The sequence below is a fragment of the Oncorhynchus mykiss genome, chromosome 19 (genome assembly GCF_013265735.2).
Source record: "Oncorhynchus mykiss isolate Arlee chromosome 19, USDA_OmykA_1.1, whole genome shotgun sequence".
In the NCBI taxonomy this organism is placed as follows: Eukaryota; Metazoa; Chordata; class Actinopteri; order Salmoniformes; family Salmonidae; genus Oncorhynchus; species Oncorhynchus mykiss.
This window is the reverse complement of record NC_048583.1, coordinates 16,567,367-16,587,562: the sequence shown is the minus strand read 5'-3', so window position 1 is coordinate 16,587,562 and position 20,196 is coordinate 16,567,367. Positions and strand designations below refer to the sequence as shown.

General features: G+C 43.9%; 3 protein-coding genes across 7 annotated transcripts in view; all 3 read left to right on the top strand.

Annotated features, from left to right (window-relative positions):
• LOC110498480 (zinc finger protein 184-like) overlaps nt 1–20,196 on the top strand; it is a 350,017-nt gene that overhangs the window by 227,777 nt on the left and 102,044 nt on the right. The window lies entirely within an intron of this gene.
• Nucleotides 1–20,196, top strand: part of LOC110498466 (zinc finger protein 777) — a 64,645-nt gene that overhangs the window by 677 nt on the left and 43,772 nt on the right. For all 3 annotated transcript variants that reach the window (XM_036953718.1, XM_036953717.1, XM_036953716.1), the window contains exons 2-3: nt 2,787–2,917; nt 3,102–3,275. In XM_036953718.1, coding sequence (XP_036809613.1) covers nt 2,787–2,917; nt 3,102–3,275 — 305 coding nt within the window. The remainder of the gene's footprint in view (nt 1–2,786; nt 2,918–3,101; nt 3,276–20,196) is intronic.
• On the top strand, nt 16,682–19,836 carry LOC110498549 (zinc finger protein 239-like). Of its 3 annotated transcripts, XM_036953805.1 has the most exons (5): nt 16,687–17,794; nt 18,085–18,215; nt 18,416–18,714; nt 19,034–19,094; nt 19,203–19,836. In XM_036953805.1, exons 3-5 carry the CDS (start codon nt 18,506–18,508, stop codon nt 19,332–19,334), a joined length of 402 nt encoding a protein of 133 aa, XP_036809700.1. In that variant the 5' UTR covers nt 16,687–17,794; nt 18,085–18,215; nt 18,416–18,505; the 3' UTR covers nt 19,335–19,836. The 3 variants fall into 3 exon arrangements, 2 of the variants coding, with proteins under 2 accessions (XP_036809700.1, XP_036809699.1); XM_036953804.1 differs by having other exon boundaries at nt 16,695–17,794; nt 19,034–19,836; XR_005037585.1 differs by lacking the exons at nt 18,085–18,215; nt 18,416–18,714 and having other exon boundaries at nt 16,682–17,794; nt 19,034–19,836.

Here is a 20,196-nt window from a genome sequence, read left to right as displayed (position 1 = left end):
TCTGTCAAACTGACCAGGTCAAATTTGTTTTATATTGGGTATTCGGTGTATATTTGGTTCTCTCTCTGCAATAGCTACCAAGCATGAGATAATACGATGTCGGCACATAACTAAGAAATGACTATATTCTGAACCAGAGGATGGAGAAAAATCCACCCCTTTTTTCGTTGTTGAATTATTATTATTTATTATTTTCGGATTTCAGTCTTCAATAGCATTCACTGTTCAGCTATTAGTGCCCTCAGAAAGTATTCACATCCCTTGACTATTTCCACATTTGGTTTTGTTACAGCCTGAATTTAACATTTATTATATAGAGATTGTGTCACTGGCCCACACACACAATACCCCATACTGTCAAAGAGGATTTTGTTTCGTTGAAATGAATTAAAAATGAAAAGCTGAAATGTCTTGACTCAATAAGCATTCAACCCCTTTGCAAGCCTAAATAAGTTCAGGAGTAAAAATGTTCTTATCAAGTCACATATGTTGCATGGACTCACTCTGTGTACACTAAGTGTTCAACATGGTTTTTGAATGACTACCTCATCTCTGTACCCCATACATACTGATAATTGTAAGGTCCCTCAGTTGAGCAGTGAATTTCAAACACAGATTCAACCACAAAGACCAGGGATGTTTTCCAATGCAAATATTGTACAATCCAGGTGTGCAATGCTCTTAGAGACTTACCCAGAAACACTCACAGCTGTAATCACTGCCGAAGGTGATAATATGTATTGACTAAGGGGTGTGAACTTATGTAAATGAGATTTCTGTATTTCATTTTCAATACATTTCATTAGAAACATTGGGCATTCTAATGTAATACATTTTATTGTAAACATAAGCATTGGGTGCCTGGAGAAGAGAGGATTCCCCATTGTTGCATCTTTATAACAAGCCAATGTGATCACATCACACCAGAGAAGCTCTCGCCATTCAAATCTCCCCGCCAGTTCACTGTGTGAATGCTGTAACCTATTTTATATCCAGCAAGCAAGAGCAAGGTGCTTCTTTCCTCAAATATACAGTACCAGTCAAAAGTTGCCAAGAGTGTGCAAAGATATTAAGACAAAGGATGGCTACTTTGAAGAATCTCATATTTTTTTGGTTACTACATGTGTATTATTTCATAGTTTGTCTTCACTATTATTCTACAATGTAGAAAATAGTCTAAATAAATAAAAACCCTGGAATGTGTAGGTGTGTCCAAACGTTTGACTGGTATTGTAGATTGTTAAAGGAATTAGATTCCTATATCATTATTAACCAATTCAATTAAACACTCTGCCCATTCCTAAGAATTTGTAAGATACTTATTTGCATAAAATGGACTGAGGCCAGTCTCAAAATCAATCAATAGCGTTTATTCTCGAGAGTACTGATCATGGTACAGTTTACAACAGGTTATAAACTAAAAATGACGTCATAGGTTTTAAACTGTCCCTCCTCCACTCTGATACAATGGCAGTATAGTTCACAAGCCTTCCCACATCGTCCACCACCTGTTAGATCATTTACTACCAGCCCAAGGTCTCTCCCCTCCCTGTGTAGAGACAGGATGTCTCATAAGGAACACAGCATTCCAGCCAGTCTGACGATAGCTCCATTCGTTTCTAACAAGGAACAGAACGTCTTTGTTCTAATTCTTGATTATAATTACACACACTATATTCAGTACTATGATTATAAGATTCATAAATCCATACAGTAACATAATAGTATTCTCTTTAGTATAGTTCTGATTGAAATGTATACATAATTTAGTCATTATTGATAAAAATCCCTTAACATAGATATATATATATATTTTTGAGTTGCTCAATAAGTGACCAAACTATACATCTACCTCTGGGACACATTTGGGATAGGCAACTAGTTCAGGAGCTATAAGAGGAATAGAGAGAGGTTGGAAGAGCGTGAGGCCAGTGGATATGCACGACCTGCGCAACGTTTCATCTTCACTGTCCCAATGACCCGACTCCACATCGAAGGCAGCTCCAGAATCTCCAGGGAGTGTAGGCTGGGGTCTTATCCTACCCCCACTGAGCGGCGCTCCACAGAGGTATCTTCCACAGCGTAAATTGGCTATACTGGGGCCGTGGTCAGACTGCACTTCCTGGTACCTGAAACGGTCATTTTTCTGGGTAGGGTCCTGTAAGTGCAGGGGCAAGTCTGGCAGCAGGGCCTCCTGGACAGGACGTCAGCATTTGCGGTGGCATCCTGGATGTATGACCTTGAAGTTATACTCCCCAAGCTTCTCGAGCCACCTCGCCAGTTGACCTTCTGGTTCCTTCATCCTTATGAGCCACCGAAGACTGCTGTGGTCGGTTCGCACCATGAAAGGTCTTCCGAGCAGGAATTGCCGAAAGTGTGTAGTGAACTCCACTACTGCCAGTAGCTCACTCCGTGTGGTACAATAGTTTTGCTCGGTAGAGGACAGCCGCTGTCCGGCTGCATAATAAATGTTGAGATTGCCCAAAAGCTTTGGAAAATGACAGGAGTGGAATGTTAGCTACGAAGACTGGTACCCAGACTAGCTCCTAGAGAAAGTGTGTCATGAATATTGGGAGGATGGAGAAAAATCCACTTTTTGGGGCAGGCTTGGCACACTTTGTTGAAGAGCTATTGAAGAATAGAAATCTCCCCAAAATGAAAAGGTATGGACTTTCGTCTAACTCCCGCGAGTTCTGCAACCAAATTGCAAACACAGAAAGGGGTCTATACCTTGGAGCAGATAGTAGCTAACCTAACCACCTATTTTCCCCCAATCACTCTCTCAGGTGAAGGACATCTCACTGAAGGCCACAGGAGCTTTGTGAAGCCAGCAGGACACAGCACATGGAGAGATGACCAACCAATCACTGTTGATGAGGGGAGTGGAACCTCAACCCAGCACATTATCGTGATAGAGGTCAGTGGAATAGTGTTGCATTAAAAATGACAGTTACTTTGTAAATCAAATGTGTCCCCAGCTATTCACTTGCTTACATGTACGTCCTCATTTATCTGCCATATGGGAGTTTATGAGACTTCCTTACGACATTCTTATCCAATTCAACCGTTGTACCGATAATAACCTCCTCTTTTCTTGTCAGTCTGCAGCTGCAGAGGCTGCAGGTTCTGGAGTCAAGCAGGAGAGGACTGAAGGAGAGAAGGACCCACGGCACAGCAGAGACAACCAGACTGGAGGGTCTGAAGCGCCCCCTGTAGCCATGGAGAACCCCACCACCGCCCCAGCACAGCCCAGGACCCGACACAGCATCACGGAGGTCAGTGGAACGCAGAACGCCGTTCTCAAGTCAGCGACAGACACCAAGACTTTAACTGAAACACACAGGCTCTTACACACAGGATCTGACCACAGATCAGAACCAGAGAGACTGGGGGCGCGGAGACTGGGGGTTCCTCCTGCCCCCAGCTCAGACTATTTACCTGTATTTCACCAAAGCCAGAGGATGGTTCATTCAAGTGGGCTTGGTGAATCTTTAGACACTGGCAGTGATGATCCGTCGTGTTCTTACTCTACAGAGCTAGACCCTGGCAACATGCCCTTGGGTTTAGAGATACAGACTGATCTGTCTAGAGGGGACTGGAACCGTTACAGTAGTAGTGTATACTCTGAAGGGTGCCTTGATAAGAAAGGGGAGGGTCTAGTCGTTGATGAAGTGACTATGAAATTGGAGGGTGATGTTCCTCCCACATGGAATGCAGATGGTAACCTAGGAGATGGACACTCACAGGGCAGAGATTTCTTAGATTACAGGGAAAGCTTAGAGACAAATCCAAATGTCACGACCCACTCTCCTTTACACTTGTTCAGGGATCACGACCCAGTGTCCACATCAATGGGCCCTTCCGATTTACATAGCCACGTCCTTTTCCATCAGGTTTTGAACTCAAATGACAGGGCTAGAGCCCAGGCTCAGGGAGGGGGGGCCACATCAGGCAATAGTAAAGAGAAACGGTTCAGCTGTACCCAGTGTCACATGCGCTTCACCGAAGCTGGCACCCTGAAGAGGCACCAGAGGGTCCACACAGGGGAGAAACCCTACAACTGTCCCCAGTGTGAGAAGAGGTTCTCCCGGCAGGACCATCTGAAGATGCACCTGAAGATCCACACGGGAGAGAGGCCGTTTGCCTGTACGCACTGTGGGAAGAGGTTTTCAGAGAGGAGCTACCTCAAGATACACCTGCAGAAAAACCATTCCACTCTATAACATAGATAGTAATCATTCCACTCAATAGCTTCTGACGTTTAGATCAAACCCTGTATTAAAGGTAGACTCGGCAAGATGATGTACAGTGCCTTCGGAAAGTATTCAGACCCCTTGACTTTTTCCCCAAAAAATTTAGGTTACAGCCTTATTCTGAAATTGATTAAATTGTTTTTTCCCCCTCATCAATCTACACACAATACCCCATAATGACAAAGCAAAAACAGGTTTAGACATTTTTGCTAATTTATTACAAATAAAAACAAAAATTACATTTACATTTACATAAGTATTCAGACTCTTTACTCAGTACTTTGTTGAAGCACCTTTGGCAGCAATTACAGCGTCAAGTCTGGGTATGACCCTACAAGCTTGCCACACCTGTATTTTGGGAGTTCTTCCATTCTTCTCTGCAGATCCCCTCAAGCTCTGTCAGGTTGGATGGGGAGTGTTGCTGCACAGCTATTTTCAGTTCTCTACAGAGATTTTCGATCGGGTTCAAGTCCGGGCTCTGGCTGGGCCACTCAGACATTCAGAGACTTGTACTGTTGGAAGGTGAACCTTCCGCTCTGGAGCAGATTTTCATCAAGAACCTCTCTGTACTTTGCTCCATTCATCTTTGCCTTGATCCTGACTAGTCTTCCAGTCCCAGCCGCTGAAAAAAGAACAACACAATATGATGCTGCCACCACCATGCTTCACCGTAGGGATGGTGCCAAGTCTCCTCCAGACATGACACTTGGCATTCAGGCCAAAGAGTTGAGTCTTGGTTTCATCAGACCAGAGAATCTTTGTTTCTCATGGTCTGACAGTCTTTAGGTGCCTTTTGGCAAACTCCAAGCGGGCTGTCATGTGCCTTTTACTAAGGAGTGGCTTCCGTCTGGCCACTCTATCATAAAGGCCTGATTGGTGGAGTGCTGCAGAGATGGGAGAACCTTCCAGATGGACAACCATCTCCACAGAGGAACTCTGGAGCTCTGTCAGAGTGACCATCGGGTTCTTGGTCACCTCCCTGACCAAGGCCCTCCCCCACCGATTGTTCAGTTTGGCCGGGCGTCCAGGCCTAGGAAGAGTCTTGATGGTTCCAAACTTCTTCCATTTAATAATGATGGAGGCCACTGTGTTCTTGGGGGACCTTCAATGCTGTAGACATTTTTTGGTACTCTTCCCCAGATCTGTGCCTGTCTCGGAGCTCTATGGCTTGTTTTTTGTTCTGATATGCACTGTCAACTGTGGAACCTTATATAGACAGGTCTGTGCCTTTCCAAATCATGTCCAATCAATTGCATTTACTACAGGTGGACTCCAATCAAGTTGTAGAAACATCTCAAAGATGATCAATGGAAACAGGAGGCACCTGAGCTCAATTTTGAGTCTCATAGCAAATAGTCTGAATACTAATGTAAGTAAGGTATTATTTAAAAACATTGTCATTAGGGGGTATTATTTGTAGATTACTGAGAATTTGTATTTATTTAGTCCATTTTAGAATAAGGCTGTGACTTAACAAAATGTGGAAAAGATCAAGGGGTCTGAATACTTTCCAAAGGCACTGTAGATGCACAAAGTAAACCACAGTAGTGGGTCAATTTCCACAACAACTAAGTGTGTTGAAATGCAAGGCCCAGACATTGTGGAATATATAAGTCATATTTAGAGGGCAGCAGGTAGCCTGGCGGTTAAACGCTTTGGGCCAGTAACCGAAAGGTGGCTGGTTCGATTCCCTGAGTAGACTAGGTGTGAAATCTGTCTCTGCCCTTGAGCAATTTCTAATTTCTCCTGTAAGTCGCTCTGGATAAGAGTGTCTGCTAAATGACATAAACATGTAAAGGTAAAATGACAAACAGTATAGCATAAAAAGTATGTTACATATTGTGTTTGTACTGTGTAGACTATATGATGTTCACAAATTTCTGTACAGCACTTTGAGATATCAGCTGATGTACGAAGGGCTATATAAATAAATTTGATTTGATTTGAAATGCATATTACATTACTTCCATTCAACTACTTTTTATCCCAGAATACCTTTAATGAGAAAAAGAATGCAGTTCATCAACTTCATGCAGATTTTTTTGTTCAAACGCGTATGTGTGGTTTTCATATGGTGTATTTAAAACCTGTTTGTTTAATAAACACAAAATGGGACTTTTAATTCCAAGACTTTCCTTGAGACTCTTTAGTATACATCACATCTGATCTCACCCTATTCTGCATACACACGACAGTGCTTTATAACCAATATACACTAAATATAGCTACACATACCCACACACTAACAAACACCTACTGTACACGTCAAAATAGTTTAGTCAGATTTGTCTGATGACTTTTGACTTATCATAGCTGACTTATTTTTGCCCACATCATATTTATGTCCACCATGATGGGTTTAACAACAATGAAGTCACTAACTACAGTATAGGACTCAAACGTAGTGGGGAGGGATAAACACTCCATGTTGAAAGTGTGTTAATCTGTGTGTACTTACCTGAGGGAGTGTATGTCTGTGTAATCTGTATCACCTGTCTCTTCCAGGAGGAGGAGGGTCCAGAGGTGCTGCTGGTGAAGGAGGAGGGGTGTGAGGAGGGTCTGGGGAACCCTGAGGGGACCATGGTCATGGAGGACAACCAGACTACACCTCCTCCTGAACCCACAGAGGAACCAGCTGAGCAGCACAGGACCACACACAGTCTTCCTGAGGTGAGCCCACTGTAAACTACTGTCTGAATTATATTAGGTCAGGGCCCGAATCCACAAAGACTCTTAGTGTAGGAGGACTGGTCTAGGATCAGTTTTGCCTTGTAGATCATAATGAATAAGACTATATGGAAAGATCCTAGATCAGCACTCTTTGTGGGTACGGGGCCGGGTCTTTATGAATTCTGTGTTAAATGTGCGACTATGCCTTTGAATTATCAAACCATTAAAGAGTAAATTAATCAAATCAATTAATACGTTTGCATCGTATCAAATTAACTAAAAGTTGCATAGTACTCATATCAATCCCTCATTGCCCAATCAGAAGATGCTCCAAAGCAGGATGCTCATATCAGATGTCTTGATCCAACATCCTCTCACTCTGTATCTCTTACAGTCAGTAGACATGGAGGATGGGAAGCTTGATCTGCTGCAAGTCAAAGAGGAGACAATAGAAGACGGACCAGAGAGCATTAACCTGCAGAGTGGACTAAATATGGGGGAGCAAGGTAAGGGAGAAATACATATAGCACATTGTTTTCCGGCAGGTGGCATCGCTTCTATGCAAGGCTCATCCCTCATCAGTGCTGGAGGGATCTTCTCACTATCTGGGCGGCAGATAGCCTAGTGGTTAGAGCGTTGGGCCAGTAACCGAAAGGTTGGTGGATCGAATCCCTGAGCTGACAAGATAAACTGTCGTTCTGCCCCTGAACAAGGCAGGTTTACCCACTAGGCCGTCATTGTAAATAAGAATTTGTTCTTAACTGACTTGCCTAGTTAAATAAAGGTTCAATTTAAAAAACTGATATAAAACAATGCATATAGTCTACATACAGTAATAGATTTTCAAAAGGAATAGCGATGCGCCTGGCTCTCCTCATTCATAAAATTAAATCAAAAACACATTATAATGTCTGAACTTGACCAGTTAATTGACCAAAATAAAGTGAGTTTTCCCTGTCATGTTTGTAAAGTGTATTTTCTAACCTCTTCCTGCAGGTGGTTGGTTGGAGGCTAGTAGAGGAGACTGGGCGGCCAGCTTGGATTCCCAGACCGGTGCAGCCAAGAGCCCAGAGGACGACGTCACTGAGCAGGTCAGGACCAGAGGCGACATAGTGGAGGTCAGTGGATGGGACAGTGTCCTCAACTCTGGGCTGGGGAACAACACTGTTAACCACAACCAGAAACAGACAGTCAAACACAAAACAACAACCGATCTTAGACTCCATGACAACAGACTGATTGAGACAAGGGCGAGGTGTAGATTTGGTCTGCAGGGACAGGGAGGTGTCCGTATGCGGCGGGAGAGAACAGACACAGACTCGGCTAGCGATGCTCCGTCCTGCTCCTATAGTTGTGATTCAGAGAGACAGATGGGGCCTCAGGTTAACCCCCTAACAGGTGCTGCCTTCAACCTGCCTTCTATAGGATATATCAACTGGAACATGGATCCTGTGACAACACAGACACTCCCTGGCCTTCATCCTCCTCACACTCTCCTAATGTTAAACCAGACCTCAGACAATGCTAGTGCCTCAACACTAAATGGCTACACAAGCCCATTGACAAATGACAGTAGTAGAGACGCTATCAGTAGATCCGGTGGCAAAGAGAAGCGTGTTCATTCTGTGGGAAAGCCTTCGGTTTCCCCAAACAGGTGGAGATCCACCAGGGGATGCACACGGGGTGCTAAACCTTTCAGCTGCCAGTGTTTCACACTCGTCCTGATGTGGCAGGGGAGAAATCCTACAGCTGCACCCCAGTGTGCGAAGAGGTTCTCCTGCCAGCACCAGCTGAAGAAGCAACCGAAGGTCCACACGGGAGAGGGGCTGTTCACACTGCGTGAAGAGGTTCTCAGAGAGGAGCTACCTCAGGATACACCAGCAGAAAATGCACACGGCCCATGTATAGTAATGTAGTACTAGTTACTTTGTAGTTAATTCTGTTGCTTGTGGATGTATAGGGAACTGGATGAGGTGAACTGAGGAAAGAATGTGTATGATGAGGTAGAGTTGGTGTGATTGTGTCTGTAAGAATGCTTCACTTATTAAGTGTCATTTTTACTTGACATAAAGTAAAGATGACATAAAGATGTGTATAATGTTAAATATTTTTCAAAGGATTCTAAATTGTATTTTATTAAAGCAAAGGTACAGAAAGGTTTACGTAATATCAAGAATGTACTCAGGTTGTCCCTCGTTTAGAGGCACAGACTAGTTTCCCTTCTTAGGAAAATAGTTTATTACGACAGAAGAGCAAATCAGGTTCACATGATTTAGGTAAAATGCTTCATTCATATAGAGTTCTAGTCGCTCTATTATAGCTCATATAGTTAGTTATTCAGGTCTAAGAAACTGACAAAGGCCAAATCTGAAACCAAAAACAGAACACAATGTAAGAAATACAGCATGGCTACAATGCATGATTTAAAGATGGAAATGCAATTGGTTAAGCATGAAACGCACTGAGAACACTTCCGATAGGTACTTATCACAGTGGGAGGCCGTTCCTCCTCTTGCTAGAACAAAAGCGTTACCTGCTGTATGCCGACCCGGTAGCGACGAACCCTTCGGTTTCTACTTGTAAAATTGTGATGCTTGTCATTGGCCAACAACTTGACTTTGAGCCAATCCGAGAGCACGAACTGGGGGAGCTAAAATGTGTGACAACAAAAGGGGGAAGAAAATAAGGCACGTTCTCTGTACATCCATGGTTAAATGTCATGAGCCAGACTTCATATGCAATGTAAGCTATAGGATGGTAGCTGGCTAAGTGCACAGACGCAATGCGGTTTATGCTTATTTATAAAACCCTCTTAGGCCTCACTTCCCCCTATCTGAGATATCTACTGCAGGTCTCATTCTCCACATACAACGCCCGTTCTGCCAGTCACATTCTGTTAAAGGTCCCCCAAAGCACACACATCCCTGGGTCGCTCGTCTTATCTGTAACCCACAAGGAAGGACTCAAAAGGGCTGGTTACACACACTTGCTATCAGTCTTCCCTTTTGAGAGAAATGGCGCATGCCATTTATTTCATTTACATTAAAAATAGTCAATGTAATGTCCAAAACAGTTCTTCAACACAGCAACGCAGGTTCTCACACAAACACTATATCCCCGTCTCTCGGTTGTAGCTCTTGTCTAACTGCACGCAACACTGCTTGAACAACCCGCTGTTAGCAAAGCGTGGACAGTGTTGACCAAGTAAGAGAGACTGCCGTCTGCCATACTGTTTACCTTTAACCTTCCTGTACCAGCTAGGGCAGGGTCTGACCCCAAACTTCTACCTGGTCACATTAACACAGTGAGAAAATACACTGCTCAAACAAATACATGGAACACTTAAACAACACAATGTAACTCCAAGTCAATCACACTTCTGTGAAATCAAACTGTCCACTTAGGAAGCAACACTGATTGACAATAAATTTGACATGCTGTTGTGCAAATGGAATAGACAACAGGTGGAAATTATAGGCAATTAGCAAGACACCCCCAATAAAGGAGTGGTTCTGCAGGTGGTGACCACAGACCCCTTCTCAGTTCCTGTGCTTCCTGGCTGATGTTTTGGTCACTTTTGAATGCTGGCGGTGCTTTCACTCTAGTGGTAGCATGAGACGGAGTCTACAAGCCACACAAGTGGCTCAGGTAGTGCAGCTCATCCAGGATGGAACATCAATGCGAGCTGTGGCAAGAAGGTTTGCTGTCTCTGTCAGCGTAGTGTCCAGAGCATTGAGGCGCTACCAGGAGACAGGCCAGTATATCAGGAGATGATGACAACCCTGCAGCAGGACCGCTACCTCCGCCTTTGTGCAAGGAGGAGCACTGCCAGAGCCCTGCAAAATGACCTTCAGCAGGCCACAAATGTGCATGTGTCTGCTCAAACGTTCAGAAACAGACTCCATGAGGGTGGTATGAGGGCCCGACGTCCACAGGTGGGGGTTGTGCTTACACCGTGCAGGACGTTTGGCATTTGCCAGAGAAATAATATTGGCAAATTCGCCACTGGTGCCCTGTGCTCTTCACAGATGAAAGCAGGTTCACACTGAGCACATGTGACAGACGTGACAGAGTCTGGAGACGCCGTGGAGAACGTTCTGCTGCCTGCAACATCCTCCAACATGACCGGTTTGGCGGTGGGTCAGTCATGGTGTGGGGGGGCCGCACAGCCCTCCATGTGCTCGCCAGAGGTAGCCTGACTGCCATTAGGTACCGAGATGAGATCCTCAGACCCCTTGTGAGACCATATGCTGGTGCGGTTGGCCCTGGGTTCCTCCTAATGCAAGACAATGCTAGACCTCATGTGGCTGGAGTGTGTCAGCAGTTCCTGCAAGAGGAAGGCATTGATGCTATGGACTGGCCCGCCCGTTCCCCAGACCTGAATCCAATTGAGCACATCTGGGACATCATGTCTCGCTCCATCCACCAACGCCACGTTGCACCACAGACTGTCCAGGAGTTGGCGGATGCTTTAGTCCAGGTCTGGGAGGAGATCCCTCAGGAGACCATATGCCACCTCATCAGGAGCATGCCCAGGCGTTGTAGGGAGGTCATACAGGCACGTGGAGGCCACACACACTACTGAGCCTCATTTTGACTTGTTTTAAGGACATTACATCAAAGTTGGATCAGCCTGTAGTGTGGTTTTCCACTTTAATTTTGAGTGTGACTCCAAATCCAGACCTCCATGGGTTGATAAATTTGATTTCCATTGATAATTTTTGTGTGATTTTGTTGTCAGCACATTCAACTATGTAAAGAAAAAAGTATTTAATAAGAATATTTCATTCATTCAGATCTAGGATGTGTTATTTTAGTGTTCCCTTTATTTTTTTGAGCAATGTATATTTTACTTGTCACGTATCGTTTTGTGCGATAAAAGTACTTAACGTTGAAGTAATGTGAGCATATGGCTATTATGTTGAAATGAAATACAAAATTGACACTGCTGACTTGATTTTTTATTTGTATTTTTAGGGACTGAGTTTCCCTTATCTCAGTCGAACCAAAACATACTTCATTCTTAAATCAACACATATGCAATTGTTTTAATAATAAACTCCAATGGCTCCATATTGTTAGGTACTTATATCACAGTATTAGAGATGGGCTTGACTGTGGTTAACAGTTTATAATATCATGTAATGTTTCTGTGTGTACAGCAGAGTTTATTATATAAACCTTTACACTTTTCTGCACAATCTTTTTTTGCAGTCTGCAGTCGAAGAAGACCTGCTGATATCCAGTGTTACTGGTGGGAGAGAGTGGACCTCTGAAGAGGCTGATCACAAACCCTGGCTCCGGATCAGGATCCTGGACCAGGAGCCTTCACTCTTCCTTTCTGAGTCGGAACCAGGACCCAAACGTGAGGTTAAGAGACTCCACCACCACACAGAACACAACCAGTGGACAGGTGGACTGAACAACCTCAGTCCTGGTGGTCATCAGAGAGACAGAGGCTCCAGTCAGGGATCCAGTCTGCAGCCCAGACCCTTCTCTTCACAGTCTCAGTGCAGGGATGGAGTAGGGCCTGGGGCTGATAGAGATAGGAACAGGAGGGTCTATGATACAAACACCACAGTATCCATGATGAACAGAGCAGGTCACACTGGGCTTCAGCTTTCACCGAGAGTGGTGGTAGACCCCCCTGGCAGTAGTCGATCAGGAAGTCTGTCTCCTTCAGGTTCTCGTCTAATGCCTGGTGACTGGGTTCATAGAAGGCCTGGACCTGGGTCTAGCCTTCCTCAGCTGCCTCGTGGTAACCCCACGAATGCAGACAGGGTCAGGATGAGCGGTCACCATGAGAGGTACCTAGCCTATAACACAGCACACAACAACACCCAAACAATGGCTAGAGGTCAAGGAGGTAGCTCTAAATTGGCTCCTGCTTCCACCTCATCTGGTGTCATTGGGTCACAACGTGGGAGGCCGAGCATTAAGACGGACGCAGACAAGCCGTACGCCTGCCCCACATGTGGGAAGCGCTTCGCTCATGCAAACTATGTGAAGCAGCACCAGACTGTTCACACCAAGGAGAGGCCATTTATGTGCAAGCTGTGTTACAAGAGCTTCTCCTTCCAGAGTAACCTTATCAAACATAGAAGTGTTCACAATGGGGAGAAATCATAGTAGTGTGGCTTGAGATGTACACAGGATATCTGGGAACCATTATTTAGCTGACATGGTTATCATGTGAAGTGTCTTGGGGTTAGAGGGTTTTTTGGATTACTAAATCCTTCAGCGCTGTTCAATGTCAGTCTTGGAGGGCCAAAACCCTTCTGGTCTTCATCTTTTCCTAATAAGGGACTAATTCAGACCTAGGACACCAGGCGAGTGCAATTAACTACCAGGATTGAACAATAGTTTGTTTTGTACAAAGAAATACAGTGGGGCAAAAAAGTATTTAGTCAGCCACCAATTGTGCAAGTTCTCCCACTTAAAAGGATGAGAGGCCTGTAATTTTCATCATAGGTACTCTTCAACTATGACAGACAAAATGAGAAAAAAAATCCAGAAAATCACATTGTAGGATTTTTTATGAATTTATTTGCAAATTATGGTGGAAAATAAGTATTTGGTCACCTACAAACAAGCAAGATTTCTGGCTCTCACAGACCTGTAACTTCTTATTTAAGGGGCTCCTCTGTCCTCCACTCGTTACCTGTATTAATGGCACCTGTTTGAACTTGTTATCAGTAAAGAAGACACCTGTCCACAACCTCAAACAGTCACACTCCAAACTCCACTATGGCCAAGACCCAAGAGCTGTCAAAGGACACCAGAAACAAAATTGTAGACCTGCACCAGGCTGGGAAGACTGAATCTGCAATAAGTAAGCAGCTTGGTTTGAAGAAATCAACTGTGGGAGCAATTATTAGGAAATGGAAGACATACAAGACCACTGATAATCTCCCTCGATCTGGGGCTCCACGCAAGATCTCACCCCGTGGGGTCAAAATGATCACAAGAACGGTGAGCAAAAATCCCAGAACCACACGGGGGGACCTAGTGAATGACCTGCAGAGAGCTGGGACCAAAGTAACAAAGCCTACCATCAGTAACACACTACACCGCCAGGGACTCAAATCCTGCAGTGCCAGACGTGTCCCCCTGCTTAAGCCAGTACATGTCCAGGCCCGTCTGAAGTTTGCTAGAGAGCATTTGGATGATCCAGAAGAAGATTGGGAGAATGTCATATGGTCAGATGAAACTAAAATAGAACTTTTTGGTAAAAACTCAACTCGTTGTGTTTGGACGACAAAGAATGCTGAGTTGCATCCAAAGAACACCATACCTACTTAGAAACATGGGGGTGGAAACATCATGCTTTGGGGCTGTTTTTCTGCAAAGGGACCAGGACGACTGATCCGTGTAAAGGAAAGAATGAATGGGGCCATGTATTGTGAGAGTTTGAGTGAAAACCTCCTTCCATCAGCAAGGGCATTGAAGATGAAACGTGGCTAGGTCTTTCAGCATGACAATGATCCCAAACACACCGCCCGGGCAATGAAGGAGTGGCTTCGTAAGAAGCATTTCAAGGTCCTGGAGTGGCCTAGCCAGTCTCCAGATCTCAACCCCATAACAAAATCTTTAGAGGGAGTTGAAAGTCCGTGTTGCCCAGCAACAGCCCCAAAACATCACTGCTCTAGAGGAGATCTGCATGGAGGAATGGGCCAAAATACCAGCAACAGTGTGTGAAAACCTTGTGAAGAATTACAGAAAACGTTTGACCTCTGTCATTGCCAACAAAGGGTATATAACAAAGTATTGAGATAAACTTTTGTTATTGACCAAATACTTATTTTCCACCATAATTTGCAAATAAATTCATAAAAAATCCTACAATGTGATGTTCTGGATTTTTTTTCTCATTTTGTCTGTCATAGTTGAAGTGTACCTATGATGAAAATTACAGGCCTCTCATCTTTTTAAGTGGGAGAACTTGCACAATTGGTGGCTGACTAAATACATTTTTGCCCCACTGTAGGTGAGCAAATCTGTTAATGAATGAGAAATCATGTTATCCTTTCATGTATTGATTTTGTATTTGCTTGTTTATCATTTAGAATTAAAATTCAACTTAGTCTCCTTGGCATCCTTCGAACCTATAAGTGTCTATCCTTGCCACCGATTGGATCTAGCCAACCATTCTCTTTAGGTCATTCACGGTAATTGTTCTATACAAGTCTGCTCTGAGCATGAAAGATACTGATCATGGCCTTTTCTCAATTGGTTTTGAGCAAATCCTGTGTCCTCTCTCCTCCGGCCTCCTTTTTAATAAGTTCAAAGGTAATCGAGGAGAGGTAATGTGGACGAAAATGCGCTTGAATGAAATGAGACTGCTTCTCCGTATTCGCGGATCATGAGGCAAATAATGTTTAGGGCTGGATCCCAAAATAAATGTGTAAAGTGATAATTAAGTTAGTTGTGCAAGATAAAACATAAGTAGCACATTTGTTTTTAAACATCTGCATGCTTTTCTCCACCAACAAAACAAAAGCTGATTCAAAGGTTGCATGGTAGATTTCAAAAAGACTATCAAGGAGGGGAGGACACTTCCTTCCGACTACTAACGAATTCATATGTCCTCGACCACTTATCCTAGGACGTAAGGCGCACCCGGGTGGATGGTGGTTGGAAGGGCGCGCTTGTTTGAAATGGAAAAGCGTTGCGTAGCTTTGATAAAGAATAACATCAAGACGAAGCAGCTGCTTTATAAGTGGGATACACTGTTGAGCGCTACATCCCGAGGGGTTCGTGCTGATTGTCCGGAGATTGTGACAGCCGGTTAAATGGTGTCCCTTGACAAGGCACAAGGCAAGAACAACATCTATGTCAGAAGAAGTGCAGTATTATCATAAGGAGACGTAGGAGGAGGAATGGAGGGAAAAAGAGAGACAGAGGAGGTCTAAGAGAGAGAGGGAGGAATACGGTGAGCTTGAGTCGGTTAAAAATGGCAGAAAAAAGGGATGGTTTGTTAAAGAAGAATTGTAGAAAGTGTAAGCAGAGAGCTGAAGACAGGAGGAGAAATGAGGTCAAAGTATCAGAGGTGGTAGGTGTGGTGAAGTACTCTGAGCCCGAGGCTTGCACTTAGGGTCAGGATAGATAAAGATGAGTCTGTTACAGTAGGAGTGAAGTTTTTGGGAAAAGTGGACCCTTGCCTTTTGGCTGATCCATTTGCCGTTTCAGGGTGGGTGAAAATAGAGTTGGGTGCTGTGGAATCGATGAGGGTAACCAGAAGTGGTCTTGTGATAATTGTTTGTGTTTCTGCTGGTCAGAGGGAGAAGGCGCTCCAAGTTAAACAAATGGGGGCAAGAAATGAATTGAATTGTTTTGCTCTCAAGAAAAGGGCACCATTGAAAGGAGTGATTACTGGGGTAGCAATAAATGTAAAAGTTGACCAACTGAAGGGGAAGATGCCCAGACAGGGTGGCTTGAGTGATGAAACAGAAGAGTCATTGTCTGTTCTTTTGAGTTTTGATGTTGTCTTTAGCCGACAAAGTGATGTTAGGATATATAAGCTATCCTGTACAAGCTTTTGTGCCGAATACATTACGTTGTTACAGGTGTCAAGCTTATGGGCATGTGGCAGCAGTGTGTAGGAGGGAGGATCCTAGGTGTGAGAAGTGTGCAGAAGGGCATGAGACAAAGGAATGTGTAGCATTGGGGAAAGTAGTGGTATGTGTTAATTGTAGCGGTGCCCATCAAATCAAACTTTATTTGCCACATGCGCCAAATACAACAGAGGTAGACTTTACCGTGAAATGCTGACTTATAAGCCCTTAAGCAACAGTGCAGTTCAAGAAGAAGAAAATATTTACCAAGTAGGCTAAAATCAGATCAGAAATGTCCCGTGCGAGAGAGGCAGGTTGAGGTTTCCAAGGTTAGAGTGGGGGGTCCTGAGAGCAGTGGTGTGAATAGTGGATCTGTACCAGTACAGAAGAATAAACCAACAAGTGATATGTTTCAGTAATATGTTGTTGTTTTTTTGCATTTATAGCAATGATTATCAGCTGTACTGCAGGGATGGAACGTAAGTCTCAAATTCAGGTTGTGGTGGCAGCTGCAGAGAGGTAGTTGTGTGTGCGAGATTTGACATCAGAAGAGTTACAGGGTGTGTTAAGTGGTGGTGTCCCATCCTTTCATTTTTCTATTGTGTTATTGACTGTACGTTTGTTTATCCCATGTGTAACTCAGTGTTGTTGTTTTTGTCGAACTGTATAAGTGAGTTGTCCTCCAGTCTAGTAGGTGGCGGCAATGCAACATGTATTTGATGCCAACCGTGGTTAAACCTCAAAGAAGAAGACCACTTATCGGTTTCCGGTTCACGGACGATACTTTTTTTTCTCCCTCAAATGCGGGAAGGCCCATGAATAGGTTTGATGTGTAACGTAATAAACAATACCGTATTTCAAAGAACAGCGCGCATAGACTTTTTATTTATCCGCCAACCAATAACATCTGTGTAAACAATGACCAATAACAATTTCCACGTTGCATTTGTGTTGATATTTAGACTTTTATTAACATCCTGGAACTCAAAACTGCACATCACTCCATGTAGAATTTAAATCGCGTTGGAGTCCGAACTTACTTGATGTTATCTAGGTAACGTTGGCTAACTGTATGGATTTTCACACTCAAATAGCCTCCATCATGGAGCTGCTACCGAATTCAGCCGTGGCTGAGATCTGTAAATTCGTAGACGACGACTATGCAGTGTTTAGTTTGGAAATAACTCAAAGCCAGAAAGAAAACATGATTGCGGCGGAAACTACAGCTACTGGAAATGAAGGTGGCACGAGAGCGCGTCCTCGCCAGTCGTCCCAGTAGAGTCAAGATCGTCGACCGATACAGATGAATGACAAGAGGTACATTTTTCAGAAGGCCGATGCCGTGGGTCATGTCTAGAAGGCATGTCATGCCGCTAATGTCAAAAGTTTCGTCAGTGAGACTTTTGAAATTTCAGCTAATACTTTTCCTAACATTAACCTAATTATTATAGTAACCTGCTACGTTAAGTATCCAAAGCTGCTTAAAGTCCTCTAACCTGATACGAAAAGTGACTTCTGACATTAGCTGCATCCTACCTAGTCAAAATCGACGCTACGTGGACAGTACATTATTGAACCACCTCCTTTCCCCCCAATAACCTTTTTAGGTGAAGGACATCTCACTTGAGGCTACAGGAGCTTTGTGAAGCCAGCGCGACACAGCATGTGGAGAGATGACCAACCCATATCTATAGATGAGGGTTGTGGAACCTCAACCTAGCATGTTATCGTGATAGAGGTTGGTGTCATAGTGTAACATAGAAAATTATTGTACATCAAATGTGGCTTGTTTATTTCAAAAAGGCTCCCCTCAGCTATTAATTTTCTTACGTGTTCATCCTTATTTATCAGCCATAGGGGTACTTGTGAGACTTCCCAGTGACATTGTCATCCAATTCAAATCATGTACAGATAATAACCTCTCGTGTCAATCTGCAGAGGCTGCAGGTCCTGGGTTCAAGCAGGAGAGGACTGAAGGTGAGGACCTAAGACACAACAGAGACATTGACTAGAGCAGCGGCTGGAGTGATGCCCCCTGTAGCCATGGAGGACCTCCCCACCGTCACCATGCCCCAGACCAGGACCCAGCACAACGTCAGTGGAACGGCGAACACCGTCCTCATGTCAGAGACGTACACCAAGACTTTAACTGTAACACAAAGGCTCTTACACACCAGATCTTCCCACAAATCAGACCCAGAGAGGCTGGGTCTGATCCTGGCTCAGAGTATTTACAGGTATTTCAGCAGAGCCAGAGGACAGTTAATTCCTGTGGGGATAGTGATGCATTAGACATTGGCAGCCATTATCCATCTTGTTCTTATGCTACAGAGATGGACCCTGGCAACATATCCTTGGGTTTAGACACAGACTGATCTGTCTAGAGGGAATTGGAACCTGTACAGTAGTAGTGTATACTCTGAAGGGTGCCTAGATAGGAAAGGGCAGGGAAGGCGACATTCCTCCTACATGGAATGCAGAGATTTCTTAGATTACAGGGAAAGTTTAGAGACAAATCCAAATATTCACAACCCACTCCCCTTTCCACATGCTCAGGGACTGCGACCCAGTTTCCTCATCGATGGGGCGTTCCGATTCAAACGTCCTTTTCGATCAGGTATTGAACTCAAGGGCCAAATCACGGGGAGGGGGAGCCACATCAGGCAATAGTAAAGAGAAACGGTTCCTCTGCATGTTCTGTAACAAAGGCTTTGGCTGCCTCCAGAAGGTGGAGTTCCACCAGAGGGTCCACACAGGGGAGAATCCCTTCAGCTGTACCCAGTGTGATAAGAGATTCTCCCGCCAGGACCACTTGAAGAGGCACCAGAGGGTGGATTCTCCCGACATCACCAGCTGAACATGAGCCTGAAGGTCCACAGGGGAGAGAAGCCTGTACACACTGCAGGAAGATGTTCTTAGAGAAGAGCTACCTAAGGACACACCAGCAGAAAACAATCCCACTCTAGAACATAGAAAGAAACCATTCCACTCGATAGCTTCTGATGTTTAGGTCAAACCCTGCATTAAAGACAATGAATTGTGATTGTTGTCAGCAGAAAACATCCACAGATGCATTTGGAATTACGAGAGTAAAAGATTTCAGTGTTGAATATTCCTGAGTAAAATATTGCATCCAGACACTGTGTGATATATAAGACAAACAGTTCCTTCAGAAAGTATTCACACCCCTTGACTTTTTCCACGTTTTGTTGTGTTACAGCCTGAATTTAAAATAGATTAAATATATTGTTTTTCACTGGCCTACATGCAATATAATGTTAAATAATGTTAAAGTGAATTATGTTTTTAGATTTATTTTTTTACAAATAATAAATAAATGAAAAGCTGAAATGTCTTGAGTCAAGTATTCAACCCCTTTGTTATGGCAAGCCTATATACTTTTGGGAGTAAAAATGTGCTTAACAAGTCACATAAGTTGCATGGACTCACTCTGTGTACAATAATAGTGTTTAACATGATTTTTGAATGACTATCTTATCTCTGTACGCCACACATGTAATTATCTGTAAGGTCCCTCAGATTGAGCAGTGAATATCAAACATAGAATCAACCACAAAGACCAGGGAGGATTTTCAATGCCTTGCAAAGATTGGTTAAAAATTTTGAAGACATTGGATATCCCTTTGAGCATAGTGAAGTTATTAATTACACTTTGGATGTTGTATTAATACAAAGAGACAGGCGTCCTTCCTTACTCA